Source organism: Vidua macroura, chromosome 2, assembly GCF_024509145.1.
Source record: "Vidua macroura isolate BioBank_ID:100142 chromosome 2, ASM2450914v1, whole genome shotgun sequence".
Taxonomy (NCBI): Eukaryota; Metazoa; Chordata; class Aves; order Passeriformes; family Viduidae; genus Vidua; species Vidua macroura.
The window spans coordinates 70,332,359-70,347,537 of NC_071572.1; the positions used below are offsets into that span (position 1 = coordinate 70,332,359).

The 15,179-nt window shown below is 45.1% G+C and overlaps 1 protein-coding gene across 2 annotated transcripts in view; it reads right to left on the reverse strand.

Annotated features, from left to right (window-relative positions):
• Positions 1-15,179, reverse strand: part of IGSF11 (immunoglobulin superfamily member 11) — a 106,411-nt gene that overhangs the window by 3,353 nt on the left and 87,879 nt on the right. The window contains exons 1-6 of one of the 2 annotated variants that reach the window (XM_053971362.1): positions 14,132-14,187; positions 3,927-4,090; positions 2,558-2,765; positions 1,610-1,765; positions 484-606; positions 102-252 (exon numbers count right to left, since the gene is read on the reverse strand). In XM_053971362.1, coding sequence (XP_053827337.1) covers positions 102-252; positions 484-606; positions 1,610-1,765; positions 2,558-2,765; positions 3,927-3,965 — 677 coding nt within the window. In that variant the 5' untranslated portion in view covers positions 3,966-4,090; positions 14,132-14,187. Of the gene's footprint in view, positions 1-101; positions 253-483; positions 607-1,609; positions 1,766-2,557; positions 2,766-3,926; positions 4,091-14,131; positions 14,188-15,179 lie in introns of those variants that run through there. The other variant, XM_053971361.1, reaches the window with a different exon arrangement.

Here is a 15,179-nt window from a genome sequence, read left to right on the forward strand (position 1 = left end):
CTGGCACCCAGAATTAACAAAAATGAGGTTTCCCATTCCACTCCTGTCAGATGCAGCTTTTGGTCGGAGGTCCCCCACCACCAGCTTTCCCTGACCCTTACCTTATCTCATTAGGAATTTCCTCCTCTTCTTCTTCTTTGTGTTTATTTTTCCAGTAGAACAGTGCTACAGCCACCAACACAATGCAAACAACGAGTACAACGGCACCTGTGGCCACTGCTCCTGCAATCAGGCCAATACTCCGTGGGTGAGCTGTGGAGATGATTGAACAGAGCATGAAGAAGAAATCAGGGATGGGCTGTGGCCATCTGTAAGCACATGAAGCTGCTGTGGATTGGGAGGGGAGAAAGGCAATGTTCCCATTCCAGGGCATGATTATCTTCTGATAGAGAAGCATGTGGTGGCTCACAGCAAACATGGTTACACACCTTACTATCACAAGACAGAAGCAGGTGGCCAAGCCTCCCCTGGCAAAATACTTACGTGCAATGACTTGCAGGTCCAGAAGGCAAGTGCTGGTTCCAATGGCATTTGAAGCCACACATTGGTAAAGACCTGAGGACACAGTGCTGATATTTCGGAGAGTGACAGTGCCCTGGACTTGGTCTAGTCAGAGAGAAAAGAAGGATTTAAATCCCTCCCCTGCTTGAGGAAAACCATGAAAAGGCAAAGCCAGCAAATAGAGAATTTTGGTGTGAGACTATTAAGAGAGTAATAAATTAGGAAACAACCTTTAGATGGAAGCATTGTGCTTGCACAGACACACACAGAGACAAGATTAGGTCTTAAGGAGCTTACACTAGATGTTTCTTTCTCTTCTTATAGAGGAATTTCTGCAGATGAAAGCTTGGGACTCTCAGTGTTGTGTGAGAACAGGGAAGAAAGAGACGCAAAGTTACCTATACCCAGATCTACCTGTTGAATTCAGTCTTGCTCTGCAGAACCCCTACTCTCCCATCCCTGGACTCCCCATCTTCTTCTCTGCCAATATTCCTCATTCCTGAATTATATTAAACTGAAAGCTGCCTTATTCTTAAAATACAGCAAAATAAAGGGCAAAAGTACAGCTACAGTATTTGATCAGGACACCAAGTCTAAGAAAACCTAAGTGTAGGACTTGAGGCTGGGAAACACCAGTTTGATCAGAGCCCTGCTTCTCCATACGTCTGAAAAGCAGCTCTGGCAGTAATTTATTGGAGAATGTGGTATCAGTGTGACAAGCTGGCCATATTTTCCTGGGATGATTCTGCCTTTCTTTTCCCTGTTTCCATTCTATAAGCCTTTCATTTGGTTTAAAATGCAGGTGAGTTGGCAGCTGAAATTTCCAGCCACATGCCAATATCTAGAAATCACTCTCTCTCTCTTCCATTCAACCCAGTCCTTGTTTTTCAATGGGGAACATGTTTCTGGACCAAAAAAAACCACAAAAATTAAAGTGGCCTCTGGAGGGTACCCTGTCCAGCATGGGCTTTAGGAATCTTCGTTCCAATAAAGGGACCATGCAAATGATGGCAGACACTCAATAAGCCATGCCACCTCTGGCAGCTCAGACAAGGGACAACCCAGGCTACCACCTGGGAAATAAGAGGATAATCAACAGAATGAGCACCTTGTGTGGCAGTTGGGGGCAACTTGGGGATATTGTCCAGTTTCTCCCAGAGGTATGTTGGCCGGGGGATGCCTTCTTCCGAGCTGCAGGTCAGTGTGATATCGCTGCCCACGTCCAGGGACCCCTGGATTCTGCAAAGCGGGGCAGAAGGAGGAACTGCGAGAGAAGAGGGGAAGGTGATAGCAAATCAGGAAATGTGACCAAACAGTGGAATGCAGGCTCACTCTGAACATGTGCTGCTGGGGAAAGCAAGGACAGTGTCATGAGTTGTCAAGGGTACAAGAACAAGGCAGCAGACAAGAACTCATTATGGTTTGGGAGGCGACAATTCACACAAAGATTCCTGACCCACCAACCCATCAGGGTTACAGACTACTGCTGACTTTCACAGGACCCAGTTCTCTTAGATCCCTCCCTTGAAAAAAGGTGAATATTTCTGTCTTTGAGACAGCAAGGATGGTGAAAGTTAACAGAGCCTCAGACAAAATTTACTGTGATTGGGTTCTGCTTTCATATCCCTATAATGGCATGCACTTTGGAGTATTTAGCATCAATGGGAGCATCCAGAACTAACAGCTTTCATGGAAAGGAAGCAAAGATATAAAGTCATTCTCTCCTCCTATTGCTATGCACCAAACCCCTTACCCTCTATTCAGCCCTCCAGGATGTCCTCGTACTTTATTCCTGCTTCTTTGCAACTCCATATCACAACACCACCACAAAAACTTTCTCTCCATCATATTTTAGAACTTCATTACACACTGCCTGCAAATGAAGTCTGTGTGCCCTACAAAATTCCACAGTACCCACAAGGCAGCCCATTCCTCCCCATGGGATGTCTGTGGGCTCAAAGACACACAGTACTATATTGTTCATGATGCACTATCATGCACAGAGATCCCCTTGTCCCTGCCCCCCCCCCCCCCCTCATAATACCAATAAACACACCCAAGACAGTTAGTCCAATGACTCCAATATTCCTGACGCCTCGGTCGGGAAGATTGTTGACCAAACACTGGTAGGTGCCAGTATCTGAAAGCTGAGTGTTGTTGATGAAGATGGAGGCACTGGTAGTTGGCATTGTCACAGCAAACCCCACTCGCCCATAGAACTGGGGTGCACCACCAAAGATCTGACCTCCTTGGTAGAGAATAACCTGGAAAAGAAAGGAAGGCTCAAACAACACTCCACAGGAACTGAGCAAGGAGGAAGAACAGCAAGCAAAACGTGAGCTTCCAAAGCCAAAAGGAGCAGTTACTAAAGGATCTCTGAATAACCAAACTTCAATATACATCCTAGGACAGGTTTTTTTTTCCCAAAACACACTCTGTAGCCCATTTTACCACAATAAAAATGTTTGTAAAGGTAACAGACCAGAAAGATACCCAAATCTTCTGGCATAGCTGGATTGCCAATACCAGCCTCCTTCATATGATAGTCATTACCCATCTGGACAGGATCAATGTACAGAGGAAGAGGCTCTCTGCAGGTCAGTGAATACTTTGATGAAAAGCATCTGCCCAGTGGACAGTATCATTTTGAGTCTCTGTCAGTAAGGTCCTGACATGATTTGACACTGCTTACTGAAGATCTTTGGGATGAGCTGAATGACAGGCAGCGCAACCTTTGAACCTGCACAGCCTCTGCCAGTCAGACTGTGCTCAGACCAAGTCCCTGAGGAGCAGGTATTCTTGAGTGCAGGTTCTCACACTGAATACAAAATGTGATCAGGGCAGTGTGACCCAAGATGTATTTCAAAGAAACAGTTCTTCTGTTGTCAGAGTATGTGGGCAAAAAACAGGCCAGCATATCTCGGGTTATGATTCTTGCACCCAGCATTATATACTCTCATTTGCTAGTATTGCAAAAGCTACATACAGTGAAAAATAAAAGGGAAGTAAAAGATTACTATGAGTCTATGAGAATTTATGTGTTAGGGGACATTTTACATAGATTTCACAGGTTTAAAGCTGCAGCTACTCCCAGGCCCTCCAAATTCCACATCCAGTGCAACAAAACCTGGATTACATCTCCTGTGCTCTTTTGAACGCACAAATGCCAGAGGCCCGGGGCAGCAACACAGTATCACATACACTTGCCCCAGCTGCACATCCAGCCAAGGACACAATGTGCATCTGTTAACAAAACATTGAAGAAAACAGATGAATGTAATATCCAGAGGGTATGTTCAGCAGTGAAGGGACAATGAAGTTCTGGGACAGCCGTAGACTCAGCGTTGTAGAGGGCCTACATCCAGTACATGGTGGGGAACAGGAAAGCCCCAAAGAAATACATGCTCCCATAAGAAAAGGCCTACCTGTTGAGGCTGGTTTGCGTTTGAAAGAGGAATGACCATCCAGATGACATTAAGGTTAGTGAGAGCAGCGTTAGTGGTGAAGGTGCAGGGCAACACTGCTGTCTGGCCTCGGGCAACCTGGATATTCCCTGAACTGACTGACACCTCCAGAGGACACACCAGACCTGGAAAGAGAAGGACACATGGTTCAAGCACTTCAGGAGAAGGACACACGGTTCAAAGCACTGCAGGTGGCTCCATACACTTGCAGGTCAACAACACAGTATCCCATTCCTATACAACTGTACCCTACTACATCAGTCTAAAAGGAATTATATTCCTTCCTCACAGATAACTCTGATCTTAGGCAGATGTTTTTTAGAGACAAATGTACATATGTGGTCCTTTTAAGTGAGGGCACTCTAGTTTCAGAGCCTCTGAGAACAGCAGTGATTTTTTTGGCAACAGGCAAAGGGCTATAAAAACAACCAAGCTGTATCTAAGAGAAAGGGATATGTTTTCAAACCCATCAATCTTAATGATACCCAACATCAGGGAATGAGAAAAAGAAACTGCAATATTTACCATGAAAAACAGTTCTCCTCCCAATTCTATGCCTCATAAAATACAGCAAGACCAGAAGTATTTTAACAATATTTTTAATTTAAAGGGTTAAAAGTTGAAATATTTTCCAGTCCAGTCATTTCTGTTTAGCTGATGAAAAATTACCATTGCTAATGGAGGATCTCATCAAATCTCAGTTATTTTCTTGAATTTCCACCATTCACTTCTTAGCATTCTACATACACTGGACAAAGACAACAGCCTCATAAGCCCCAGCTTCCCAGTACAGCAGCTCAAGGCTGCCATTTTAAGCCTGCAAGTCACACAGGGAAATACCTCTGCTCCTACCGCCAAAATCTTGTCAAATGAAACTAACTAAGGGGTCTCCACCACCACTTTGAGTAGCACTAAAATGCTTTAAACCATTTTTCTCCACAAAATCAAAATATTGACTACAAAAGGCTATGTCTCTATATGATAGCTCACCATTTTCTTGTTCAAAGCATGTGGGAGGGTGCTGGAAAAGAAGGCAAGGAGTTTTCAAGCTCCAAGGCAACAGCAGAATACTGCTAACATCCAGGTGCTGTCTGCAGACCACCCTATTCTCTTACTGAATCCAGGAAGGGCTGCCTGCAAAGTTTCTATTTTCTGCCAAGAGGCAGTGGTTTTCTGAAGGTGAAATGCTTCATGAGAATAGTTTTCTATCTGAACTACTAAGATATCGAACAGGCTGATATCTGAGGAAAAGATGAGTGTCTGCTGAGATTCCTCCCAGGCTGCCTAATGTAGAAATGCAGCACCCGAGCCTGGAAGTGCTGAGCTTCAGATGCTATGAATCTAAAGATTCTACCACCTGCACAGTCTTCTATGTGTTTTGGTGTTTGAACTGACTGCTCCACAGTTGCAGTACTCCACGACTTGGCAAATGCTCAGCCACCTCCTCCAAACTTTCATTCCTTCCTCCACATCTCCTACCTTTAAAGCCCCAGGTAGTTCAGGGAGGCTCAGAAATGATTCAGAGCACAGTCAGACAAAATTCCACTTCAACCTCTTCAAGTGAAATTCACAAGTTTCTTACTTTGTGGGAAAAAAGTAAGAGTCTGACTCTGACTTTCCTCATTGTCTTGGGTCATACTTAAAAATATGGAACATTTTGGAAACTCCTAGGGAAAGAGATAATCTCCAGTGCTAACAGCTCAGAGAATTAGGTGGCTGGATGAGAAACAGCTGGTGGAAGCTTAATCCATCAATCTCCTATGCAAGTCTGTGAGTAGCAAGCAGAAGTAAATAACTGGAAGAGCCAGTAATAAGCATCACCTTTATCACAAGGCATCTGCCTTCCAGCTGTGTCTGTGGGCAACAGGCTGGGAATGGATTTGGACTCCTCATTTTCTTATGGTTGGCCAGGCAGTGGCAGTAGCCCAAAGCCCAGAAGTGATTCATGTCAACTTTGGAGATCTCTCTTGCTGAATGCGACTCCAACAAGGAATCTTTTCTGCAGGCTGAAATTTGAAGGCTATCTTGCCATGACTACTCATCCAGTCTAGCATCATCCATGTGCTAACCAGTGTACAGGGAGTCACAATGATTTGAACATCTATTGGATTGACCTCTCTCTTCAACATGGTGCGGGAAGTTCTTCTGTTATGTTCAGTGTGAATTTAATGAGATCCTCCCCATGAGAGGAAAAGAAACTACTCATCCAATTTGGAACAGCACTATGTGTTTTTCAGCCTCATTCTTTATCCCTTCCAGTTTCCGTTCCATGAAAAACCCACACATTCAAATTCTTGTCATTCAGAAAAATAATACTTAAGTGTGAGTGTTCCAATTTATTGGAAAAGTTAGACTTTGCAGTTTGCCTTTCAGGATTAGTTACATCAATCACTCAGTCATCAAGATGATGAGATTTTCATGTCTAATCACCCTCTTCCTACTCCTAATATTTATTATTAGTTGATTGTAAACATCCTGAAGAATAATAAAAACACTAAAATAGAACATGCATAATTTATTCACCGTTAAAATATTTTTTGCTACATTTGAGAACTTCCCAATGTACTCATGAGCAATTTTAAAAATGAAAGAAAACACATGTTCCCTTTTCCCTGCCAGTACCCCACTCTTATGCTGCAACACCCTACAGCCCACATTATCTCCTTTTCCTTTCAAGGCAACACAGCATCCCTTTTAATTTGAATGCTATGGTGCAGGGAAGCACTAAGGAGGAGCTGAGGTCTCCATTCATTTTTCTTGTCAATGGGAGCTGCTTTGAACCTGGCTGCAAGATGAGCACCCCCACACACACCACACTGTCCTATCTCTGCCTTGTTAAACTACCAGGCAAGCCAGCTCCTCAGGCTTGCCTTTACCTCAGGCAGTCCAGGGCATGCCAACTGCTTTTTGGCCTTTTTTTGGCTCTTTTGGTGTACAAGGCAGGTGGCACTTAAAGACTCATTTTGTTAAGTTGAGTGGCACCTGCAGGGCTACAGCTGGGGAAAACACACACAGGCACTTCTGACAAGGAAGACTGAACAAGGCAAGAGGAGACACAGGCAAAGTCCTCTTCCAGCAGCCTGAACAGGGAGGTAGGGTGGTGTGTTAGCACAGCACTGGGCAGGAAGTACTATAACATGACTCCTTTCCCAGTGAGACAGCCTAAAGAGCAAAAACCAAACCCTCTTCAGAAGCTGCACCATCTCAAGACTACTAGCATGCACTTGTCCATCTACACAAGTATCTTTGTGACTGCATTCTTCCACACTAACAGCCATGGCCCAAAACACAGATGGATGCACACAAAGTCACATACACTTAAAAACCTGTATGCCCAGGGTGACACCTACTAGGAAAACTCAACCAAATGATTTGTGTTTAAACATTTCAAAATTAAGTATTGCAAAAATGTGGGTTTGTATTAATGCAAGAGGAGGGAGGCAGAGGAGAGAGGGAAAAAAGAGATTTCAAATTTAGCATATCTATTGGGATAAGGATTTTTCAATGCAGCCTAAGGAATGAGGACTTCAATTCCCTGGAGTAGATATAAATGCAAATATAGATATATGCACACGCATACAGCCTACTAAGTCAAATTACACATAAGAGGTCAGAAAAATCAAGCAAAGGATATTCTAAGAAGTCTCCTTCTGCAAAGTTACACAATCCAGGTATTTTCTAAGCATTCAGAAGTTTAATGACTTCAGAGAGACAAAGAATCGATCACCACCAAATCATCTCTCAGAACTGGATTACAATGGCCATTACACCCTCTCTTGTGACTGCAGTCTCCTCCTTACTTAGTAATTAAGCAGCCCTGTAAGCAGCATGCCCAGAGGATGAGCAGGGTACACCATTGTCAGCAGAAAGAGGAATGGGCCCTTCCTGTACATAGGACACTTTGATCTTAGCTTGATTCAGCAAACAGCATTCTCCTTTGATCCTGAAGCAGCAAGCTCCCATCACTAATTAGAAGGGATGCTCCATTTTTCTGTCCTCTATCAGCAAACCAGTCAGCAGAAGAATGTTTTGGCTGCAGAGGCTCTTTCAGAATTTCTTCACATTTTTAGGATCAAGTAATTATTCTGGCAACAGATCTGATTTAATTTTTGATGGCTTGCTGCTGCTGCTGCTTTTCCAAGTAGCACCTCAGCTCCCTCCCTGGTATGCATGAAAGAGTCGACGTAAGTAATTTATACATCATGACACAGGCACATAGGACACAGTCCCACAGCACAAATTGCCCTCCCTGGTGGGTGTAAGGAGGAGTCAGATGCTGCCACATTTTCTAGCTGCCCTAGAGGGGTTGCAAGCTTCACAGAGCTTTCAGAATATACCAGATAAAGTGAAGCTGAAAGACATGGGCAAATCTAAGCACTTTGACTCATTCTAAGTTGGTAGAAAAACGTTCCCAGCTCCCACTCACTGCCACACCTTTCTTCCAGAGATCACCAGCAGAATCAGCAGCTTTTGGCATTTGCTAGCAGCAGACTCCTGATACCCAAAGGTAGAGACCAGAGTACAGGTTCACTCTGCAGTGCTGGCAAGCCAGGGAAGCAAATGGCATGGGGAGGAAGGAGGGAAGAAGGTGTGAAAGGGATGTAAGAAACCCTCAGCTGTGTGTATTCTGCATCTCCAGACCTCAGGGGAAAATGTGCAGGAATGTGTGTCACTGTGGGGAAAATCAGAATAAAGCTTCAAGCTGATTCAGCTTGCATCCGAAACCCAGGGAATGGCTGGAATGGCTCCTGCCTGTCCCAGCGCAATTAGCAATCCTGTTGCCACATGCTGGGGAAGATACCTTTGGCAGTATGACATTTTGGGTCCTTTGTTAGAGAGGCAAAAATGAGGTCAAACCAAAGCTTTAAGAATAGGGTAGAAGCACAGTGTTCCATCTGGCAACCGCAGGCAATGGAGGGAGAAACTGCAGAGCAGTCTTTTTCCTGAGATGAAAGGAAAATACAAGTTGCTGTGCCTTTTGCCTGCCTCACATCTCTGAGTCTGGAACCAAAGCTAAACCCTGTGCTAAAGAAGAGAAATGTCTCCCACCTTGAATGAGCTGAGGTACACTGCCAACCCAATACACTGAGCAGCAGCAAAACCTACAACCCGGGAAAGAGTGACTCACAGCAGGAGGAGACAGGAACAGGTGCAGGCAGTACACCTGCCATAGGACCTGCCTCTGCAGCAAACACTCAAAAGCCCCTGAAGGAGCATGGCTTGCAGTTGGAATCACAGAAAACATTGAAGTTATCCAGCATGATATGACAGCATCCTAACTGGCTGCTCAACAAGATGGTTGAATACTGGTCTTGCCCATTCTCACCAGGGACTGTGTATCCTGCTTCATTCTGAACGTGGCACACTTGCTACCTCGAAGTCTATCTAACCAAACACAGTATTTACGCAGCCTAGTGTCTGGAGGCAGCCTGCAGTAGACTCCATCCTGCATGGGGAACCAACATCACCAAGCACTGCAATAGAGAACAGATCTGAATTTATGCCCAGCTAGACTATTTCCAGTTCACTAAGGAAATTCTACCATGGAAAAACTTCCAGGCTCCAAAGTCATTCTGCAGGGCAGGCATTTGGGACAGATTCACACCGTCATAGTAGACTGCATCCTGGGTCCAAGGTGCCCTAGCACAAATTTTCCTGGGAAGGATGCTTGGTAGAAACCTCCTTGGAACAATAACAGTGGGAGTAATGGACTGAGGAAGGAAGGGCTCCAGCAAACAATAGCCCCCCTGCCAGCTCACAGGAAGTGGGCAAAATTTGCTCCAGACATTCATAGGGGGATTGCTTCCGTGCCCCAGTTTGAGGACACATGTTATACAAGTGGCTGACAGGTCTAGCAATGGGATAGTAACCTGTGGAGGACAATGGAACAGTGTATAAGGCAAAATAATTCCCAACACTTCCCTTCCTATCTGGCTCTACCGGACAGACTGGAACAAACAGCAGGAAAACCATCCCATCTAGCATGGTTTAGAGCAAGGTCTCTGTAAACAGGCATTAAAACTATACTGATGTTAGTCTTTCCTCTGAGGTGTTTCTAGTGTTAGTATTCCTGTTGAATGCAGGTCAATAGGCACCTTTATCCCTGGAGAAACCATCCGACACAGCTCATGGTATCAAGTCATCCCCCCAGCATAGAGTCTCCAAAGTGAAAAGATCCATTTTACTCTAGTAAGAGTAATCTCAGGATTGCTGCCCAACCTGTAGGATACGCAGGCTAGCAGACACTAATCCAGGGAGAAAACACAGTATCAGGGTCTTAAAGTTGAGCTCTGCAGTGTTTCTTGCCAAGAACTGGACTAGCTGTTCAGTTCCTCTGAAACTGTGCTCATCACACTGACCCTTCTTGCTTACCATTTATAACCTCATCTGCACTAGACAGAAAACTAATAGGGCAGAATTCCTGCTGACCCACTCCACTCTGGCCTCAGCTGCTGACCGGTGAGCAGCAGTCACTACCACCCCTGCCATCTTCTCTTTTGGAAATAAGTCATTCTCTGCAGGCCATCTGGGAGGAAGATTTCAAACAACTGTCTGATTGGGATGACATAGAGCATATCTCCCTGTGCTGACCTCCCCAATCTGCAGCTCTAGATACGATGAAGAATGGACTCTATGACCAAAAAAATGGCAGAAAAGCTTTCAGCTGCACATACTTCCAGAATGGTGTCAGTTCCCTTCTATGTCCTTGTCAGAGGAGCTGGATTAGCTCTTGCAGGGGTAGGAAAGGGGCTCTCACGACATACTGAGGAATTTGATTCCTTCCCTGTTTCTGGCACAGACTCCCTGGATCCTGCTGAGCAAGCCAGACAGCTTCAGGTATCTTCAGAGGGTCCCCATTAGCGTGAGATCCTCATGTGCTCCAGTTTAGACCTCAAGAGTTTGATTTGCTGAACTGCTGAGTATCAAACCTGCTAGGGAAATAGAGAGGGGCTGTGCTCTCCAGGTAGCAGAGTTCACATGATGTTAATCTCCCTGAGCACCTGAACAGTGCTTTTCCAATAGATCTTAATGCTTCTGTTTAATTAGTCACTGACTTGAAATGCAGAAGAAGTTTTTGAACAGTGAGAAGAATATAGTGTTAGAGCAGCTTGTTGGCATGTGCTAAGTGGGAACAAGAACCCAAATCTGGTTTAGAGATGCAGCTTCATGGAGCTGATGACCCAAATGGTCCTACCAAGTTCTGGACTCCTGCTGTGATCCCAGTACAGGCTTCTCTTATGTGCTTCTATCAAGCCTTGCTGAAGCTGCCAGGAGAGTTGCCACCTTTGCAGCTCCAGCAAGCTGGGATGGATGCCTTGCATCTGTCTCTGCTGCCTTGAATGCAATATGTGTGCAAGTTAGAGGCAGAAAAACAACTGCATTGTAATATAGCAAGATTATAAAAATACAAAGGGACATTGATAGGAACAAAAATAGCATCTACAATGACATTAGCTAGGATGAAACTAATCAATGGCTGTGCTCTGGGCATGCATTAATCCCCTTTCCATGGTATAGTGTTGCACTATTAAGTACATTATGGGAAGTTTAACACTTCCCTCCGATGCATGCAGCACTGGCTGGAAACAGAAACTGCTGCGATCTGAGCTGGCAGTCCTTGAATTCATAGCATTTGCAGAGGACTCAAGAAGCAGCTGCACTTCAGAGGTTGGGTTTTTTTTTTCCTGTAGCAGATGAGCAAGGCCAGAGGGGATTCAGGAGGGAACAGGAACTGAAGAGCTCACTCATTTCTCCCCTAAATTGAGAGTGGAGAGGTGGGTAAGGCTAATTCAGCCCACTCTGTAGGACCATTTGGTGTCAATTTTGTCCATCCCTGCCTGTGCTTAGAATCAGAGTCATCAATGATTCATACCCTGGGACTCAGGTGGGCAAATCAGGAGCAGGCGGTTTGTCTACAGAAGAGAGCTGAAGGCCAGACAAGGCAGAATACCCAAGGTACAAACAGAGTGGTGTGTCCTTGGAACAGGACGCCAGTCATTTCCCTCTCCTCAGGTCCTTCAGAGATTCCTGAAATGCTGTTTTCCAAATAGCAAGCACAGGCAAGGAGCAAAGCAAAAGTTTAACTGGGCACATAAAGTTATTTCCCTATTCTTTGTCTTTTACAAAACTAAGACTGGAAAACACAGTTCCTTTTCCTTCACCCCCCTACTCCTCTGATAGATCAGCTCTGGGGAATCCTGCTGCAGTAACTTAAGATGTTGTCATCTTCTGCTGTTTGCCTTGTTGCTCAACACAAGGTTATTGCCCCAAAGCCAGGCAAAGCTGAAAAGAAGCAGTGCCTCTACCTCACAGCTAGGCATTAACATAACCTACTGAGGAAGATATGGGGACATTCTATCTTCCTTTTCTGTGAGAGGGGAAAGCTGCATTGCAGACACTGTCCTGTTCTGCTCACTGCTACAGCAGGGGAATCATCCTACAGTAATGGATGTCTAGGAATGGGAACATTTTAAATTACCACAGCCAGTTACTTTAGCTTAAGTGACTTGGGGATGAAAGCTTATCAAACATTCCTACAAGTACATTTGAGGTAAGAAGCTCAGCTTGAGTTTGCAAAAAAACTGCAGCAACAGCTCTGAGCTTCAGACTTACCCATTCATCTAGCTGGGATGACAACATAAACCTCCCACATCCCTCCTCTTAATTATCTTACTGCTTGTCACAGCACACCAAAAATGAAAATTCACCTTTTACACAAAGATTGGTATCTATGTTTCCTGAAAGAGGGAAAATGCACGGAGCTGATATAGAGCAGTGAAGGTATGCATTGGCCTTATTTTCCTGAAGCAGGTTGCAAAACCTCACTGAAGCCAGCTCTTAACATTTGGGAAGCTCCACCATGGCCAGCCCTTGTCTCTGAAAGCATCCTCAAGCATCCCTGTGGGTATCTGTGACCACACCTGAGCCCACACAAGAAAAGTACAGGTTGAAGCTGCATGGGATGAATTGAGAGCTGCATGTAGCATGCTTACCCCAGAGTGGGCATCTAATTAGAGCTCTTGCCAGGATCTAAAAGCAGAAATAGGCTTGAGTTCCCACCCTCCTTGATCCCATTTCTTTGCTAGTATTCTCCCAGCACAGCCCAGTCAGCAGAGATGTGGCATGCTGCGGATCAGTGCCAAGTGCAGGCAACAGCACATGACACTGCTGACACAGCAACTTTGTCTCCTTGCAGAGAAGTTATCCACTGGTGCCTCTACAAGAGAAATGTACCTGCTCCCAAGACTGGGGAACAGAGAGTCAGGATTAGGAAGCTGAAATTAAAACAGGTTGGCAAAGTTCTACTAAGACACTCACTTCTATTTTCTGTTTGCCAAGACATAAAAAATACATTAACAGCCCAGCAGTTTTGTAAATGATTCATGGTCAAAAGAATAAATTTCTTCCTTCTCTCCTGGCTAAAAAAAAAAAAATACAAAAAAGATTGCAACAGTAATAAACTGCTTAATAAGGGAAAACAACTCAAGGTTTAAATATATTCAATGGTATATTGAGTGGGAAGGACAGAGCCCAGAAGGAGTAAGATTAAAGTCCAGTGAAGGGAGTTGGCACAGGGGAAGGCAGGATGAAAGGGTGGGCAGGCTGGAATATACAACTTTTGTGGTGAGAAAAGACAGCAGCATGGAGTGCAGCTGTCAGACAACCATCCTTAGGTCAAACTCCAGTGCAAACATCCCAACTATGGTTCATCCAACTGCAACCCAAAGCATCAAGAATTATGTCCACCCTCCTCCAAAAGGAGGAAGAGCGAGGGTGACGAACAAAAAAGGCGCAGGACTTGCCCTGTTAAACACAGGCTGGGTGAAGATCCAGGGACGTGCTGGATGTTGCATCTTGTCTCCCTCCCTGCAGACACCACTGACATCATTTGGGAGTCCTAAAGAAAGTTCCCTGCAAAGGTGGGTTAAGCTGGGCCAGACATAATTCAGGTTGGAGAGGGGATGAGGATAGCTTTGGGAAGGAGAGCTTTAGGGAGAGGACTGTGGAGTTGCAGTAGCAGAATGAGAGATGGCTTTGGGGTTTAGGAAGCTCAGGGGACTGTGGGCAGTGGGGTTTGGGGATTGGAAATAACTTCCAAGAAATGTCTTCGCTTCTCCAAGCCAAATGCAGGGGAGCTCCTTCAAATGCTTCTTGGGCCACCTCACCTGTCTTCCCCTGTTACTGGGATATTCCAGCGCCATCATCACTCCATGGTTGCTTATTTTGGCCTGTGGGGGATTATGGTGGCATCACCCCTTAAAAAAGGGGTGCCTAAGACACAACAAAATAAAATTAAATATTTTTAAAAATTTGAATAATACAATTTAAGATATTTAAATATATTAATATAAAAGCAACCCCCAAGGAATCAGCCTCCCAAGCCCTTTCTGAGAGGAAAAATTTTCATTAATAGACTAATCCCATTTTCCTTGAGGACAGGAGGGACTATCACTAGGATGAGTCTCAAATTCTTAAATATCTGGTCCAGAAAACCATAAGTTTTGCTGAGGCAATGCCAAAAAGTTGTCTCTCTGCTTTCCACACCCATTTTGTATATTATGTATGAAATGCTCTCAACCTCTGGAGTGCACAAGCTTTGCAAATGGAAGGATACTTGGCCAAAGATTGTTGTTCACCAAAACTTTAGGTCCCTTAACAATTTTCCTCCTCTGCGACCTGACTGAGTCCTGTTTCACCAAAGCTGCCACCTGCATGGCCAGCAGGAGCCCACCTGGAGCCAGTTTTCATTTTCAAGGGACTATGGCCATGAGTGTGCAGCCGCCTCCAAAACTTCCAAAAGGCAAAGGATGTGTTCCAGACCCAACCTGCCACTACCTCATACTTGTGCTGCCCTGCCAGTCCCAAGCGCACCCTGCAAAATGACATCAGGGACCTGGGGCGGCTAGTTTTGTTTCACAGAGAAAATGGCAGGAGTTTCTGTTCATGGGCCTGTGGCCTTGAGTGGACGGCCGACACCAAAATATCCAAAAGGCGAAGGATGTGCCCAAGCCCCAACCTGCCACCACCTTGAACTTGGGCTGCCCTGACAGTCCCAAGAGCACCCTGCAAAATGACATCAGGAAAATGGGGTGGCCAGTTTATTTCGCAGGGAAAAGGCCCAGCATTCGAGGTCAGGGACCTGTGGCCTTGTGTGTGTGGCCACCACCTGATATTCCAAACAGTGCAAGATGTGTCCCAGACCCAACCTGCCAC